General features: G+C 40.1%; 1 protein-coding gene across 1 annotated transcript in view; it reads right to left on the reverse strand.

Moving 5' to 3' along the window:
• Positions 1-13,405, reverse strand: part of ESYT2 (extended synaptotagmin 2) — an 81,362-nt gene extending 67,957 nt beyond the window's left edge. Inside the window, 2 exon segments of the mRNA XM_066314658.1 lie at positions 12,747-13,147; positions 13,150-13,405. Coding sequence (XP_066170755.1) covers positions 12,747-13,147; positions 13,150-13,405 — 657 coding nt within the window.
• Between the last annotated feature and the right edge of the window lie 6,033 nt (positions 13,406-19,438).

Genomic DNA, 19,438 nt, shown 5'->3' on the forward strand with positions numbered 1-19,438 from the left:
TCTAGGGAATTCTGTCTAGGGAAAAGTGAGAATGTGAGAGAAACAACTCCGCAGATACCAAGGTCAGTGAAGAAGGTGGGGGAGAGGTGCTCCAGCTGCCAGAGCTGAGATTCCCCTGCAGTCCGTGGAGGAGGATGCAGTGAATGAGGAAGAAAGTGAAGCTCAGGAAGGAGGGAAGGGTAGGGGGAAGGCGTTTCTAATATTTGTTTTACTTTTCATTACCATACTCTGATTTGATTGGTAAAAATCTCAGTTGATTTCTCCAATTCCAGTCTGCTGTGCCCATGCTGGTAACTGGTGAGTGGTGTCTCTCCCTGTCCTTATTTGAACTCTCAAACTTTTCCCCCCCATTTTTCTCCCCATCCAGCTGAGGAGGGGAGTGGTAGAACTTTGGTGGGCATTTGGCATCCAGCCAGGGTCAAACCACAACAATTAAAATTAACTTGTAAATTATGTCAGGGGAAAAAAAGGGTTTTAACATATTTATTTAAATTGTCACAAGTTCATATAGTTACTCTCTTTTAAAATAGAGACATCTCAAATCCCTTGTCATCGACTATCTGGGCTGTTTCAAGTCAAGTTTTTTTCTATTTTACTTACTCAGTGGGAGATCACAATATACATTGCCATCTCCACTGGAACATGAAAGACAGGAATGTTATTTCCATGTGGCTGACAATGCAAACAACCACAGTAGCAGAAAGCAGAGCTGGAGTTCATAATTTCGCTGGAAAAGAAAACTAGAACAAATGAAAACCCTCAAGACAATTGGGGTTGACAAAAAGAAAAACCATTTCCCCAAGCACTGCAAGTCTCCAGCAAGAAAGCAAATGACCTTGTAAGTCTAACATGTTAAAACTAAACTAGAATCTGATGTGTTACATGGGAATCAAGAATCAGAACTTAATAGCAAAGGAAATTCCAAAGTGATTTGTCAGAGCTTAAAACCCATTAATTTTAGGAACACTGATGAACTAACCTTCTCTCTCTGGCAAGTTCTACTGCTCTCCAATAAATTCAACCTACAGTTTATCAGCTTGTTCCCTGAGGACAGAAATGTGAATCCAGCTTATTTCAGTCAAGAATAAATGCTTTAAAGCTGCAATCATTTCCAACTCTTTAGCAGAGTTCACTTCAAGCACACATACCTCCACTTCTTACACTAAAAAAAGTTTTACAAAACATCTACTAAATATTCTACATCCCAAACACCAAACTCACTCAAAGTGAATGAAGATGAAAGTTCAGATGTTTCCCACCAGAGCCAAGAGACTGTCTGCCAGTACCCCTTCAAGTGTTCCTATTGCCCATTTCCCTTGGTAAATGTTTGATTATCACCTAAAATTTTCCAGTAATCCTCAATGGTCCTGTCTACACTTATTCCCAAAAAAGAACTGTCACCTACAATTTTCTGCTACTCCTGGCATCATATCCAGAACACCACTGTGCAGACCCTCTCCCCAAAACAAACAGAGCTTCAAGCACTTTGTCAGATTTACTGTCGTGGTGTAAGTACAACAGACTTCATCACTGCCTGTGCCACAAAACCAAAGAGTTCAGTAAAAAGGCAGCAGGTAGACCAGTAACAACTTGTGTGCACTGGAAGGAAATCACTGAACATTGAAATATTTAAAAGTGTTTAAAAAAACACTTTTGTAATTCCTCATCTCTCACATAGCTAAATTAAAGTACATATTATTATATGAAAGCTTTATTTGTAAATTAAGCAACCTCCAAATCAGATCTACTGATCTGTCACCATGGTTCTGTGTGTAATGGATTACCTTAATGAACTAACAAGAAAAACTTCATTGGGGCCTTTCTTTCTGTAAATCAAAAGTAACAAAATTAACAGATTGGTAAAATTTTGGCTATTCACTTGAATACACCAAAGACAGAACACAAGGGAAAGAAATGTCAATTATAATTGCAAAACTTTACAACACAAAAGACTTGAAAAATGATTGTTGGCAAGTATGTTTTCTGTTACTAGACATCTGCATCAAGACCTGAAAATAACACAAGCATATACTATATGCAACTTTCTAAAAAGCTGCATACATAGCCAAATGTAGCAGAAAATTAATTCCCATTATAAGCACTTACATGAACATGACAGAAATAAGTGATTTTATCAAATAAACATGGACAGTTCAGGCACATTCACATCAACACTATACTCATACCTAGCACACCCTTAGGAGAAAAAAGAAACCCAAACACTTTAAAAAGCCCAAATATCTTCCCTAAAATATAAACCAATATAAAGATTAGCATGAACAAACAGAAAACAAGAAATTACTACAGTTTCATCTAATTTATCAATCTCTATTGAATATTCTTTTAACACATATGAGTCAGATGACTGAACACTGGTTTTCTGTTTCCCTCCCATGAAACACTCTTATCATTTCCTGGCTGCCATTTGATATTTAACTGGCAGAGGGTGGGTGGGTGGAAAAGCGTTCTTTTTCTAGTTCAAGTATTTTAGGAGAAAGTCATTGAGTGAGGAACACCATATTTTAAGATATAAATTTAGTCTGCATAATAAAATTTATTACTAGACTAAGGCAACTTCCTAGCCACACACAAGAGAGAATTTAGCATTCCAGTTCAACAATTAGCAAGATGAATCAACAGCCTGTGGGAGGAGGGAAGACTTGCCTCAAAACAAACTACAATTTTTCAAAATTCTGGACCAGCAAGCTTACTGCATTAGGAAATACTAACAAATGAAGAGAAGACATTTCCTAATTTGAAGTATCATTGCATTCATTACATTCATTACATTAACAGTCAGCTTGAAACATGCAGAGAGCTCAAACATGCTAAATACCAAAAAGTCCTGAGAGTTTGCCCTTTAAGTCTGCACAAAAACCCACAGCTCAGAGCATGTCTTCTAATACTCTTCCCTACAGGAAAAAACCAAACCACAGGAGTTCTTGTAGAGATTTTGGATATGAAGCTGTAAACTTATTCACTAGTCTACAGAGTATGCTATGTGAAGGAGGACGTCTAAGAAATCACAGACACAGGGGGGTTTTTCTATCAAGCTATGCAGAGCTGAAAGAAGGCATGAAGAACCACGCAGTACAAAAAAGCAGTAATAATGCTCAAAAATAAAGCAAACTGTGAGTTCCCCAAGCTGTGAAGTTCCATTTCAGTTCTCCCCGCAAAGTTTTCCTCCACGTAATTCATTTTCTTTCAGTAAGCTATTTTTAAAAAATCATCTACAAACTTTAAGAGCAGAATTGTGGATCATAACACTGCATAATTAATTGAAATCAGAGCAGTCAAAGTTTCACAGCTACCTTCATGCTTCAGCATATCCTGCATTTACTTCTAAAACTGAAACAGGAAGACACTGCATTCTTAGACATTCACCTTCTTCCCACCTTCCTGCTAAGGACTGACAATGACAGAATACAAGACAATGGACTGTCAATATATTTAATTTTACATTCTCTGTTTCATCTTTCCAAATTTTCTCAAAGGAAACTATTTCAGTCTGCTTGGATAATTGACTGAGCCAGTATCTAACTAAAGGAATGCAAACAAAGGTTATGAAAACAATAGTGTAGTCTGTACCAGACTCAACCCAAGTTTTCACATAAACAGATGCCAAAAGTTATGCAATTTACATTGCAAATATAAATCTCTCAGGTAAAAATGCTGCAACTGAACTAATGTAAACTCAACCCATGCTGCTATACGATAAGGACAGCCAAATGACAATGCAATTCTTGTCTGTCATATGACAGTTATTTTCAGCCAAGTAAAACTAGTTTCGTGTTTCTAGGATAGTAACAACTTCATGGTACATAAATCCAGACCGCTTCAGCTGAAAACCGTTAGTCCTGGTTCAGATTTTCAGCTCTTAAGGAGAATTTTGTAGTCACATCAGGGTGTAGCAGACAAAATTTTGTGCAATGACTCATTATAAAGGAACGTTGGTCTCACAAAGGTTATTTATATAACAGGAGTTCCATCTGAAATATAGTCTGTTTTAACGTTTGCTGCACAGAACTTTTAATACTATCTATTTAGCTGACAGGCATCCAAATAATTTAAAAGGTGCTACTACCTCCAACAAAACACCTCTCTAAAGATACTCTTTTTGTTTTTCTTGCTTAACATTTAAGCAAATACTTGCATTCTATGCAGAAAAAATGTCTTACCATTAATAAGCCATAAATGAAGACTGAAAGCTAATTTAAATGACAGCTTTAAACAAAAAGGAAAATGATAGAACAATTCAGGTAAGAAGAGACTTCTGGAGTTCATCCAATCCAACCATGCACTAAAAACACGGTCAACTTTTAAGCTGAATCAAAATATTGAGAGTTTATACGCCTGATGAGTAGATATGTTAATGCATCTGTTAAAATGTTCTAAGTTAAGATATGCAAATTGATATTATAAATAGCTCCCATTCAAACTTTGCTTCCCCACAAAGATACCTCAGCAGCATTATTTGCCACCCTTTTCCCAAAACCAGGCTCTTTGTGCAGGCCATTGCTCCATCTCACTTTAAACCTGAGCACAGGCTTCTGCCACCTCCCTTCTGTAGGCACTGGCACTTGTGTGGTCTCACAGTAAACTCATGAAACTCATCCAGCTGAACACCCAACTTGGCAGAAAACTCACAATTAGTTGGCCAAGTAAATTCTAATGTTGGCACAAGGTGGCACTGGGAAAGTGCAGTTGGATGCAGAACATCCTTTTTGTCAGGAATGCACATTTACTCCATTTTGAAACTGCAGAATCAGTCCCTTTACTAACCCCCCTGATCCTCTCTGCCACAAACATGAATGCAGGAATGCAGAGCAGAGCCTACAAATGAAATTTAAATTATCCTAAATAAGGACCAAGTAGAAAAGAAGCTTTAAAATTCTTGCTGCCGCTCAAATTTTTAACTGTATCACAGGAAGCACATTGAGAGAACAAAACGAAGTCAGCCAACCAAGCAAAAAACTCCATGCAATTTAAAATGAAAGGAAATAAAAAGTCCACCAATGTAACAAAGACTGAAAGACTGGAACATGAAGCTTGGTAAAGCTGTTGGGAATAGAACACTGGAAGTAGGTTGAGGGATAGGTATCATATGATGTGTAAGAAGGCTTAGGAACACCTCTCTTCCCCCCTCTCCCAGGCACTCTATTAATGAGATTCAAGAAGAGATGGGACACAGTTTCTTACCTGAACCCTGACATTAGGATGGAAGTTGTAAGGTCTTTATAAAGGAACAAGGGATCAAAAAGTATCTTGAAAAGCTGAGGTAAATGGAAGAGACTTCCTAAGGCTAGTGTCCTGGTTTAACACAGGCCCCTAAAGCCAGGAAATGATTCCTAATTCTTGAACCTCTCTTTTGTAATGAGGTCTTTACAAAGTAACTTAAATCTGTACTCATTCCAGTCAATAGGAGCATACTATCAGGTATGTCTCTAGCTGATGGGCAAGTTTGTACAACCTCTCTTTCCACTCCTGATCCATCTGTTACACCAGCTACGAAACAGAGAAAATGTGGCATATGCCAGAAAAGAAACCCAACGAATTCAAGTTAATTATTTTCAAAAAGTAAACAAATATTTTTAATTGCACTATCATCTTTTCCTACCCGCCCCAACAAAACTTTGAGAGGAAAAAAACCTCCTCAATATAGTTGAGACTAAGAAATGAAAGTGAAGATCCCTTTTTTCCCCCGCAAAACAAGAAAAGTATTTAGTGCATGGCAGATGGAACCAAAAAAAGGGTCCTGTATTAGTTCATGCTGTCTTGGATAACTACAAAGTTTGTCAAACACATAAATCTGGCAATTGGGTTACACCATTTCACACACTTTAAGCAAATTCTTGCTTTAATTCCTCCCTCTTGTTTCTTACCAAACATTTTCTTTCTCAACTTCACAGAACTCCCTCCTCATTCAATTGAAAAAAGTCTTACCCAGAATCAAAGTGCCATATGATCTAAAAGCTATACAAATGATAAAGTCTAAGACTTCTGTAAACAGTTCAGCTTCAGAATTTATTGGATTTCAAACAGTTGTTTCAAATAAAAGCACTCTCCTCCCCCTGTTCTTATCAACACACTGTTTCCCTGGTGTTATTCACATCTGATTCTATGCTGAACACACCAACTCTGTGTATCCTTTATTTTCATTAAGTGTTCACAAACAGCAGCCAAAGATAAGGATTTAATTTTCCTCTTTGAAGTGGTACAGTATTTGCTCTGAATGTGCAAAAGCAGCCCTACACATGCTACATTTGAAATTCTGCTGCCCTTTCAAGCTTGGTACATAACCCCTAGAAGGTGGCCCTTGCTAGGCCACAGGAAAGCTCCAAAGCTGCTGGAGGGGTGTCCATTCTCCACTTCCTTAGGAAAGGGTAGCATCAAATTTAATTTATGTTGTCCAAGAGTAGAGAAAAGCAAAGACAAAGATAAGATACCACAGGTCAAACAACTCTGTATCTAAACTAGCAATGTCTCATACCAAATCTATTATTTCTGTAGTACATCCAGAAGAATCACATTATTTCACTGATTTCCTTTTATCTACATATCAGAACATACCAAATCAGTGGTACAGATTAATTCATAATCATTAACTTTTGCTTTCAGAACCTTATGTACGGTTATAAGATTCTGACAAACTCATTTCAGACCCCACAGAGGATATTTAGAAATTAGCATTGTTTTAAAACTTGCTATTATTTAAAAGAAAGTGGTCTTTTTAAAAAAAACAGATTCAGTATGGGTATATGGCCAGCAAAGCTCAAAGAAAGTTATGCCAAAGGCAATTTCAGCAACTAGAGAACTGGTGATGAACTGATAAGTGGGAAACAAATAATTTGGTTCATATCGAAGTTTAAGACCAAGAACTTTATCTTACCAGAAACAACATGCCACCACTTCTTTCATTTTGAAGAAAAAGTTCTGGACACCAAGGAATTGTTTTGAACACTTCAAATGTATAAAACAGGCTTTCATTACTATAAACTGCAATGAAAATGTTTTGACAAAAATCCCGATTCAACTTTATTTCCCAGAAAGCTCTCATGTTAAAAATAAATTAAAAAATCTTAGATTGCATATCCTGCCACCCTATGATATGCCAACAATCTCAAAAAGCAGTTGTAATTTAAAGTGAGAAGAATTGTAGAAGAGGCGGAAAAGGTTGACTGTTATCCTAGATTTCTTTCCCTTCCACAAAACTTCAGTCTCTACAGACAAGATCTTTCTGACTCCTGTATTTTCACATATGGGCCAGTCCTTATATGCAAAGGTTAGACAAAGAGGCAACACTAGCAGACTAAAATGCAAAATTTAAAAATACCAAACAGGCAAAAAAACCCCAAAAAAACAAACTAAAGAGACCTGTACACATCTCCCTTAGTTATTCAGATAAACAGACTAACATATTTAAAGAATATTTTCAGTAGTCCCAAAACTCAGTAGTCATTTTTATGAAATAATAATTTGCTGGATGAAAAAAGAATGTATTATACATATGTATTTAGAAAGCCTGTATGACCTGCAAAGAGTTCAAGAGGTGTACTAATACTTTCAGGCTAACGTTTTTCTTTAGTAGTTTGATATCATGTTCATAAACATCAACTCAACATGTGAGTTTCTATCATAAATATTTTGGAAAGGCAGATCTTTATATATGAATCACATAGCGAGGCTCACCACATTACTGGTGAGAGAAGGTGGTTTGGGACAGAAATCATCTCAGCATAGCTTTAACAGACTCAGCTTGAAAACTCTCAGAAACAAGGAGATAGAATCAATTGTCTAATATCTTTTCTTTTTTTTTTCCCCTTTTGTTTCTCTATTCCCAAATCCATCAATTTACATTTCTCCTAACCACGAGGTACTCTCTGGATGTCACTCAGGTTACCAAAATTTCAAGAAGTTATACTGAATCAAATTAAACTTCTTCCTTTAAGAAGCAAGCCCAAAAACACACACAACCCACAATGCACATACGTGCATATTCATATACTATGAACCAGCCAGAACAGAACCCAGTTTAAAATGAAAAACAATCAGGCAGAAGAAGGACACAGAGTTCAGTTGTTAAGTACTCACACGTTACCACTCTATTCTTTCTCACACTCCTTCACTCTCTCCAGATACAGGCTGGCAGCCCGGAGCAGTGGCCACCTGCAGTACTCACCACCCAAACTGATTAGATGCTGCTTAACACTAACTTTCTGTACATGGGAATAATTTTTCTTATAAATCACTCCTTTGTAAATTCCATCTAACACGTTCAACTAAGCTGGAGAATGGATCAGAACAATGTGTGACAATGTCTCAGTGTCTCCAAATTTCGTAGGCTGTAGAAAAAACCTCCTACAGTTCCTACAGCTGCAGCAGTAACAGCACTAACCAAAGGTGTAACAAGAGGAACACCTTTTTCTTCTGCAGCAAATAACACACATTGTATTGCAGAAGTCTGCCTGTTTACCAAGTTTACTGAGTACATAACATCCATCAGCAGGGATTCTTCAGAGATTCCTGCACTGAACTATCTACCTAAGATCTAGTAAGCAAGTTTGATTCTGTATCATCAAGAAATCTTCATGTCAGATACACACAAGAGCATCACCACTTTAACCCTCTCTGCAAATGTCACACAGTACAGGTGTGTTCTGCAGTTACACCTATTGCACTACTTTTCTTCCACAAAGGCTGGCTCTGCCTTTCCAATATCAGTAAAAAACAAAGTCTTTGTTGCTCTAATCATATAATTGGACATTATCTCCTTTCCCTAGGTGCAGCATTGGTACAGCACTTCAGTGGTGACCCACAACACTCACAATCTGCAAAAGCTTCATACAGCTTCCCATGAGAAAGAAGACCTACCAGATTTCTTTACAATAGTGCTTCAAATAAGTTTCATTAAAAAGGTGGTGACACCTATTTAGATTTAGGCAGGAATTTTCCTCTTTCCTCAGTAGATGAGAAAATTTAAAAAAAAAAAAAAAAAAACAAAACCAAAGCAAATTAAAAAAAAAATCACTTCAAACTAGAGCAGCAAGTGTGTAGGACCCAAAACAGGGCAGCAGACTTGTGATTAATGTTCTAGCATGTCACTACTTCTACTACAATGACATACAGTATTTCAGTTTCTCTATAATACATACTTAGGATTACAAAAAAAATTGACTAAATCTGCCTTCAGAATCAACTCTTCAAAAATGCTAAGATTTGTTCCCATTTTGGTCACCTGCTGATTGTTGACAGACTGCACAGAGATACAGCTCCTGGTACCAGGCCAAATTGACATTTAATCTGGGGAAAAAAATTCAGCATGGCTTTTTATCTGTATATTGAAGAAAACAGGAGCCAAAGTTTCACTAATCCAAAAACATGTTGAACATGATATGTTGGCATGTTATGAAAGTGGCACTGAGCAACAAGAACCACTGCTAAAATGGAAAAATTAGATTAAGTTTTTCGGCTGATCTGAGAAAGAACAAAGTAAATTTATTATACTCCTTAGCTTGTTAAATTCCATTATCGTTTTTAAAATAAAACGTAACATAATACTTGGCCTTTAACAACTTAAGAGTCCTGGTTTCCTACCTTTGCTCCTTTATGTAGTGATACTTAAATTGCCACTTTCCTTATATACCTTTGTGTCTAATTTATATTCATTCCAGTATAAAATACACTTGGATCATAAAAATGCTGCAAATAAAGGGGAAATGTCTTTCTCTAAAGATCTCTTCATTTTTTAAATGTCTTTATTTAAAGACAATTCTGATCTCCAGTTCTTTCTCACTGTAAGTACTGCTGCCTAGTTCTAAATTACTTGGAGAGCACCCACCTCTGCTCCCTCCTACCCCGTATAATCCATGACACCTTTCAAACACCCAGCACAGCTAGAACTACATGTTAGCAAGTCTATGAGTGCAGATCTTATTTTTCTAAAACAGTAAATGCAGTATTTTTCCGTGCATACTTATTTGTAGTTAATTCTGTGTTGACATTTTAAGTAACGTAAGTTATATTCATGTTGAATTAACTCATTTTACACGAACAGTACAGAATATTCCTCATATATAACCACCTGCTCACGGAAGAAGTAAATCTAATTTAGGAAACTAATAATTAAAATTACAAACTCTATCTAGTGTGGTGGCACAACAGTATCATCTTCAAACTGCAACTGAGCATATTGCCAGGAGAAAAACATTCTCCTGAAATAATTACTATAAAAAAATAAATAATTCAATGCAGTATCACTAAGTACTTAATATCAGCCACTAAAGCAACAGAAAATACCAAGCTGTGTGGGGAAAGGGAATCACACCTAACATACAAAGCTCTTCTCCAATCAAGGGCACAGGAAGATACCACACATCAAATAAATCTTTGAGACACCACGTAATTTTAGTTGAAAAATGGTTTATCACATCTCAGTATCAGTCCCAGAAGAGGACAAAGTTTCCTATGTTTAAAACACAGCACTGTCCTACTCAAGCAATTTAAAATTTATTTCCAAAATCAGAAACCAACAGAATATACTTTAGAGTTCACACTGAGATGGATGAAGCTGATCCATATTAGAGATCCAGGGTTTCATCCAGCAGCTGTTATTTCAAGTATGACTGAAATTCATAAATCTCCAGGAAAACACACAATGCAGAAGGAAGAACAACAGCAGTTTTTCAAGATACATTACGGAAGCAGCATAAGACTCACATAAACCTTAAGGACTGTGACAGCAGACACTGAAAACCACTTTTGATTTACACGGGTCTTCAGCTTTACATTCAGATTACATTTATTCTGGAAGCTACTTTTAGTTGAAAGAAGGATGCTTCCAGAACACAGCAAATACATCAGCAGAAAGGAAAGAACCCATATCTTTAAAATTTAAGAACATGGATAAAGAGGGAGGAAAAAATAACAAAAAAAATCTACAGCAAATTAAAAATCTACACCATTTGCCAACTGGTGTGTGAGAAGGTCACACTTCTGGGAAACCCTGCATACTGATCAGCTGCTTTCTCACAATGCCATAGGATATTTGCAGGTGCTTGCAGCCAGAACTCTTTTTTTTTTTTTTGCTTCTGACTTCAGTCAGGAGGCCCCTTTCTAAATCTTTAGTTATTTGGACAACTCCACACAGAAATTAATTACCATTTTATCAAAGGTAACGAACTCTGACTTAAAATAAAACTTACACACAGCACTAGGCTTGAATATCTATGGCTTAGTTACCAGCAGATTGTTACTATATACAAGCCTCCACTACAAATCTAGCTTCAATTAGTTCATTTTAAATGCATCATCAGAACATTTCCATTATGTTGCTGTGTGATTACAGGAAAAACCACAGGTGATGTAAGAGCTTTTAACTACATTATTTGAGACTCACATCTCTGCTTCAAGAGGTAAAATCTCCTGTACACTGTACTCGTTTTTATTAGGATCTTCCACCAGAACTTTGGCAAAAGATACAACGAAAGGGGAGTAAAAGATTCCAGTCTCACACCTACCCACTCTATTCTCTCCTATAACTTCCTTAGCAGAGCTAGAACAGGTCACATCAGGTATTGCAATCTGATCACATGAAAACAGCTACCCGGACTCTTATCACCTCAACCCTGCTGGATGCACAGTCACTGCAGTGAGCGCCTAGGACAGATGTGGGTGACTAAAGGTCAGGAGCAGAGAGCAGTCAGTAAAGGAACCGCAGGGAAAGAATGAGCAGGAAACCTCAGGACTTCGGGTACAGCACTCAGAGCAGCGGGCTCCGCACAGCGCATCCCGGGGCAGCGCAGGGCACAGCGAGGCCGCGGATGCACACTGGCTCTGGCAGCCGCATCAAAAACATCATTAATCCTCCAAAGGGGAAGGGAAATTACAAACAAAAGGTATTCAACTCTGAGGCTGGATTTAAGCTAAAAAAAAAAAAAAAAAAAAAAAAAAAAAAAAAAAAAAAAAAAAAAAAAAAAAAAAAAAAAAAAAAAGTAACGTTAGTTCTTAAGACAAGTAGAAAGCCTAAAACTTTCAAAAGAAGATTCGGAGGAAGCCTTTTGAAAAACCCATCACATCAATGCACGAATAAAGCCACCACAGCCCCTGGACCCTAGTCCTCATGTCACAGCCCTGAAACGACTTAGAAATACCACCTCACTTCTGGCTCAAGCCCATTTGGTAACACTCTACTGAAAGACCCAACCGCACTGAAGAACCCGATTCTATTTCCCTCCCATCTCAACTTTGAAAGGAGCGGCCCAAGCCGCGACATCCGCGTTCTGCTCAGAGACCGCGCTAGAACCAAGCCGCGCGTCACTGGCACCTGAGGGCAAAGAAACCCAAACCCTGCAGTAAAGTTTATATCTGCGAGGGGAAGCCGGCCACGGCAGGCTCAGGCTGTCACCGCCGTCAGCGCCGCGGAGCGGGCGGCGGGGACACGGACAGGCCACCCCGGCGAAGGGAGAACGGGAGGGAAGGGACCCGCTGCCCTGCCGCTCCCGCCGCTGCAGCGTCTCGGAAGGGGCTGGCGAGCCGGGACAGGGAGCCGCGGGGAGCCGGAGATGCAGTGCCCGCACCCCTGCCGGCAGCCCGGCCCCGGGGCTCCGGCCTCCGGCCTGTGGCGCAGCCCCGAGCGCCGGGGCGGGCAGCGCGGCGGGGCCGGTGTCCCGCAGCTCCCGGGAGGGAACAGGCCCCGGCCCGCCGGGCGCGGGGGCCCGCGGCAGCGCCGAAGGGTGTTGGCCACTCACCCACGCAGGCAGATCCGCGGAGGAGACGCTGAGCCGCACCGCCTCCTCCTCGTCCTCCAGGAAGGCGAGCGCCCGGCCCAGGCGGGAGCTCTTGCCGCCGCGGTGCCTGCGGATCCAGAAGAGCCCGCACAGGGCGATGAGCACCCAGCTGAAGCTCAGCCCCAGGTAGCCCAGCACATACACGGGGAAGATCAGCACGAAGCTCCTCGCAAACTGCGACACCAATCCCGTCACGTCCACGCTCAGTAGCGGTGGAGGCGACTCCGGCACGGGGTCCGCGGCGGCCGCGTTCTCCGCGGCGGGATCGGCGGCGGACCCCGCGCCGGGGGGCTGCTTAGCGGCTGCCCCGCTCATGCTACCGCAGCGGCGGCTCCTACTGCTGCTGCCGCTCCTCCCGCTGCTCCTCCTCCTGGGGCGCTGGCTGCGAGCGGGCAGGGGGCAGGGCGGCGGCGCCTCCTCGCATCCCGCTCCCCGCGCTCCGGCACCACCCGCCGCCGCTTCCGGGCTCGGCCGGCCCAGCTCCGAGCGCCGCCGCCGCCGGGAGGAGGCGGCTCGGCCCCGGCCGCCGCTATTGGCGCCCGGCCGCCGCACGAACGCCTCTGCTCGCCGCCTCCCCCGCCCCGGGCAGCCTCTTCCCCTCCCCTCCGCCGCTGGCTCATCCCTCCCTCGCAGGCCCGCCCGGGAATCGCGGGTTCGCGCTGCCGCCGGGAGCCGTGCCCGCTCGGGGCCATCGCTGCGCCGCCTCCGGAATGCGGGAAGAGGAGCGCGGCTCCGGGGGCACCGCCGGGAAAGGGGCTCGTGGCGGGTGGCAGGAGCAGGGCGAGCCAAGGGTGGGTGCCGAGGCGTGTGTGCGCTTCCTCGTGGGCAAACCGCACCGTGGCCCAATCTCTTCAGTCACGTACGCGGCTGGACGTTTCTACCTGTTACAACCTTCGATAACAACCTTCGTGTCTCGCTTTTTCCCCTGTTGATGGGTATTATTAAAGGAGAGACTGATCAGTGTCTCAGAGGAACCAGAAGGTGGTCACTCCGCGCCTTAGTTACAACAGGTGCTTCCTGAAGCTTTGCTCACACATCCTCACATAAAGCTGCCTCTTGTCAACACACACGAGTAACCGAGGGTGGCACCCACTATCTTGGGATTTGTTAAACCGAAAAAGCTGATTTTATAACAGGCTTGTGTCCTGTATTCCTTTAACACCTGGTTCTTGCACCATCCCGCTTATCGTTCCTTTACCTTTTCAAATAGCTGTAGTGTACCCACCGGTTTCGTAAGAGGCAGCTGTTGCTTGTCCTTAGCTGTGTCCTAATCGGTTTGCTGGTACACACAGATTAAACTCCGCATTTAACAGGAGTTTGGTTTATTTTGTTGTTGAGGGGGGAGGGGTTGCTTGGTTTGTTGGGCTGTTTTGGGGATTTTTTTGTTTGTTTTCCCTTTTTAATTTTTTATTTATTTTTAAATAGCTAACCTTTCACTTAGTGGGGATGAGGGTCCTTTCTCCTCTCTTCAGATGCCAATTTTCACAAAATGTGTAGGGCTTTGAGACTCAATATTTGCAGGCAGTGAAGAGGGGAGAATAACTTTCAGCCAATAGGCTGAAAAGTTATGAAAACACACACAGTGGAGAAATAGGAAAGCTGTATGAGCTTCATTTTCTTAGGAAGTGAAAGTAACCTCATCTCAATTATCCAGAAAAAAGGAAAGTCAAAAAGGCAATAGCATCAAAGGAAAAGTTGTTTGTTTAGTGCGGCACAGCAGAATTGGAAGAATAATCCAGGTTTTTGACCACTGAATGTTTTCTCATCTTTCCAAAATCCCTGCATGCTTTCCATCAGACTCAACTGACCATTCTAAGCTATAACAATTTCTGGCCATAGACTCCTGCTCTTCTTTACTTCCTCTTTATCACTGATGCTGTACGTTCCCCGTCTGTGTATTTAGATTACTGAGGATGAATATTCAGAACAACCAAATGATACAAAAAGATGTAACAAAATCAGTGATTTCCAACTAGGTGGTAATCCAAGCTTTGACACTATAATTTACTTTGGGTCTTGTAGAGAACTCAAAACACTTACAGGCTGTAACCATGAAGGAACTGAAGTGCACCATAAGTCCCTGAGAAAGCTTGTGACCTTAAACTGAGAGTATCAAGCATGATGCTGTGACCCCTTTGGACACCAATGAAATTAACTGCAGTAAATCTGAGTGATTTTTTGCATTTATTGAATCAATCTTCTAATAACTTACTCTGCTTATAATGTGACTTTAATGTCACTCATTCCTGAGTTTCAGTAACACCCAGTACAAATGGCCACACTGTATGCTGGCTCCCTCCATTACAACCAACACTATTAATAGTCTCTCATTTTTTCAAGTCTTTTGTTCTCAGCCTTGGAGTCCATTGTCCATTTTATTTCTATATCCGGCTTCACAGTGTCAGAATCAGAATACAACTGTACCACAAATTATAATGAAAATTCAAAATGAGAGGAAAAAAATTGATTGAATAATGTGATATTTGACAAGTAACACTTTACCATAGCTGCATATTATTCTGCTCTTATGTATGTCCAGCATATATTTTGAAAATGAGCTGGCTATAGAATTTAGAGGAGTACCCACACAGTCAAATGTAGTGGAGAAACACAAAAGGAAATAAAAATTAATCTTGTAAGAGCATTTAGGATTACAAATGTAATATGATTGTAGACCAGGCAGCCTAGCACTGATCCTGTGCAGAGTAATTCATTAATCATTAATCGATATGGATGTTTGATTAATCAGAACTAAAAGTGGGTGACTGTGTGCCAATCAAATAGGAAAACAGAAGTAAGATCTTGTAGCATGAATTTGATAACGTTTATCTGCAACATCAAGAGGGAGTTCTGATAAAGTAGTTACCGCTGACTACTACAAGAACTTTTGTAGATAATTGACTTGGGCCCACACAGTATTTTGATGAAGAAACTCGGTGGTATGAAATTAGCATAGCCATTGTTGTAATAGAGACAAAAGAGTCTTGTTAAAATCAAGATATAAAGGCTGCTGCTAGGGGATAAATTAGAGTTAGTTACTCCATTATAAAAATTTTAATAAAATGTTCTAGATAAACACTATTTATTTATTTATTTATTCTAATGTTGGAAATGTTCATTCACATATTTCCTGATCCTATATTTTAATATTTTAAAATGTAGTCTTTTGTGCATCAGGATCTCCTGAAGATAATCACTTATGGCCAGAGATTGCTCTGGCTTCTCCCTGACTATCCTATAATCAATTGTATCAGCTACAAAGCTGATTATATTTATTTCATTTAATGACATTTATTCTTTTTACATCCTGCCTTTTTTTAGGCCTGTTGCATTATTAGAATTTTAATGAATACTCTTTTTTGCAACATTCCTTTGTACCTGTTCTTAGCCATATGTGTTTGCTTCTGCTTTTTGGACTTTCAAATGCCACAGCTTTCATTGCAAAGTAGTGTCATCCTGTGTTTACCTTTACATTGCATCACCAGCAGTTTGCCATGAAGATTTTTTTCCCAGCAAATACCAGCACTACTCTCCAGAATGACTTCCCAAATCTTCTCAGATCTTGTTTGTACACCTTTTTTGACAATGAGAAAAATTGGAAAATTCAGTTTATGTGGTAAAAAAGACCACCTAAATTTTCCCGACTTCTTTGGATTTCACACGTGAAAACCTGGTTTGGAAGCAATTTTAATTGTTACTTCATAACCATTTTCAGTAATAGTTTATTTCCCTGAAGGACGATATGTGGTATTGCACCTCATTTTACCCAACAGCATTATTGTAGTCTAATGGTTCTCTCTAGACGTTTGAGCTATTGAAGAGAAATCTTTATTGAATAGAAATCTGAGAATTTTTGCTGAGGAACTTTATCCTTTAAGAAGTTGAATTATTAATGAAAATATAATTTACATGAAATTTTATCCTAGTAGATTCTTATGATGGAATACTCTCTACTTCTGTGTTTGATTTTATGCAGCTGCCTCAACCTGCTCCAGATTATCTAGTATAGACCATAAACATTTTTTTCCTCCTTCAGATTATCTAATATATAGCACAAAAAAGAGTCAAAAGACTCTAACATACCTGAGCTTCTGTTGTTTGGAGAAAAACTACGTATGTCTGATCCCTGCTATCACCCAGGCTGGCTTCAGTTTCACTGAATGCATAAATTGTACTCTCCTGACAAGATGCTCAAATATTTATTGTTCCTGAAGACAGAAATAGTTTCCACTAAAATGTGTTTCTTAACAAGTTTTCACAATAATTATAGTCTCCTTTTCTTCCTCTTGTTGGATTCTTACAAGTTCAAGACTAAAGACACAAACTTTACCGCAGAGATCCACATTTTTGCTGTTTCTGTTTATGAATCTGGAGGACTAATGTCTAAAAGCATTTTGACACTTTGCAGAAGGTTATTTATGCTTGTCGGCTGATAGAAATTTTTTTTTTCTCATCTTCAAAAGGCCTCATCAAAAAGTGGTTTTAAAAAAAAAAGGGGGGGAACCCTACAAAGCCTAAATTCTAACAAGTTCCTTTTTTCATTAAAAAAAAAAAAATCAGTTTTTCTCATAATAATAGAAGAGTCATGATTTTTAAGCCTGGTGGAAAGTTGCCATGTTGTCCGGTTGTCCCTCTGAGGGTAATATTTTCAGTTACTTTCAGGTATACTACTGTGATGTGTCATCCCACAGAGGTGAGGAAAAATACAATATTGCTTTGCAGGCTTAGAGGAACATCGGAAGATAAAAACAAATAAAGAAAAGTTTATTGCTACAGAATATAAACAGCTATGCTATTATATCTTCCTGTTTTTCAGATAACAGTGCAGGTGGAGGAGATATACATACCAAGCCAGACAAAAGTAAAACCTGTAGATGCTAAAACTGTAGTAAAATTCTCAGGGCTACCAAACCCCTTCTTTACAACACTTTCCTTGGGAAGAAAATCTAGGGCATCCTTTTATGCTGGCTTTACACAACAGATATGTGTCGTTTTATTGCCTGTATTCACTTGACTTTAACATTCATTTCATAAAAGCAGCCAAACCACTGGTGTATTCCTTTTCTCCACTACATTGGTGACACATGGTAGTTTATTTTAATACATGGTGGATACATTTAGCCTGCACAAATTTTAGTATTTTTATTCCAAAGGTGCTGCTCTCGTATTCTCATGCAACAGTTAAACTTCAGTTTGAGCCCTAGGTTTAAGGTTTGAAAAGTTCTTTCCAAACCCTCTAGTGGTGTTTTGCCACATCTATATTTTCTCTTGTCTTAGAGATGCCTGACTATTACACTATCATAGGGCTAAGAGAAAAAGCTATTAGCAGCCAAAGCTGATATCTTAATTTTTTTTTTAATATGCATGTGCTAAAGAGTAGACAAGAGAAACAGAACTTGGAAAAAAGCTGCTTCTTCTATCCAGTGTTTGGTATCACTGTCACATTTGCTTATCTAGTTGCTTGTGTTTGCTGTATTGTGTTAAAAATAAATTCAGTCTAAAGGTTGTTTTGTCCTTTAGTCTCTATACACAGGATAGCATTTCTTTAGAGATCCCTTCCTAAGCAGATGCCTAGTTCCATGTGTTTATAACACTATCACCACTGTGGCTAAAGAGCTCTTTGAGTTAATCTAAGACCACTTCTATGCCTAATGTTATTTGTTTGGGGAAGAAAATAATAGAATTATAGGAAAGTTTGGGTTGGAAGGGACCTTTAAGATCATCTAGTTCCAACTCAGGCACGGACATTTTCCACTATCCCAGGCTGCTCAGAGCTCCATCCAACCTGGCCCTGAACACTGCCAGGGATGGGGCATCCACAGCTCTGCTGGGCAATCTGTTCCAGTGACTCACCACCCTCACAGTAAAGAATTTTTTCTCAATATCTAATCTAAACCCACTTTCTTTTAGTTTGCATTTGCTCCCCCTTGTCCTGTCACAACATGACCTTGTAAAAAGTCCCTCTCCAGCTTTCTTGCAGGCTCCCCTCAGGTACTGGAAGGCCACAATTAAATTACCCCAAAGCCTTCTCTTCTCCAGGCTGAACAATTCCAATTCTCTCAGCCTTTCCTTGTAGGAGAGATGCTCCATCCCTCTGATCATCTTGGTGGCTTCCTTTGGGCTCCTACAAGAGGTCCATGCCTTTCTTGCTTCTGGATGAACCAAAACCCAGAGTTGGATGTAATATTCTGGTTGGGGTCTCACTAGAGCAGAGTTGGGGGACAGAATCCCTCCCCCTCCTGCTGCCCACAGAGCTTTGGATGCAGCCCAGGACACATTTGGATTTCTGGGCTGTGAGTGCCACGGCTGGCTCATGTCCAGCCTCTCACCCACCTGCACCCCCAGGTCCTTCTGAGCAGAGCTGCTCTCAATCTGCTCACCCCACAGCCTGTGTTGATATTGGGGGTTTCCCCAAACCAAGTGCTCATGGATTATTATAGTTTATTATTGTTCTGCCAAAAATAATCTATAAAAGGCTTATAAATATTTTAGTATCCCTAGATGTTTGTATTTAGTGGATGTAATTTAGCCCTTTAAAGTCATACTTACATTTAATGGTGTGTTTGCGTTTTTTTTTTTTTTTTCATATTATGTGTATGTGTGTGTTTTGCTTTTTTTCAAGAAAACATCCAGGCAAGGCTTTTTGCTCAAAA

Source organism: Sylvia atricapilla, chromosome 1 (assembly GCF_009819655.1).
Source record: "Sylvia atricapilla isolate bSylAtr1 chromosome 1, bSylAtr1.pri, whole genome shotgun sequence".
In the NCBI taxonomy this organism is placed as follows: domain Eukaryota; kingdom Metazoa; phylum Chordata; class Aves; order Passeriformes; family Sylviidae; genus Sylvia; species Sylvia atricapilla.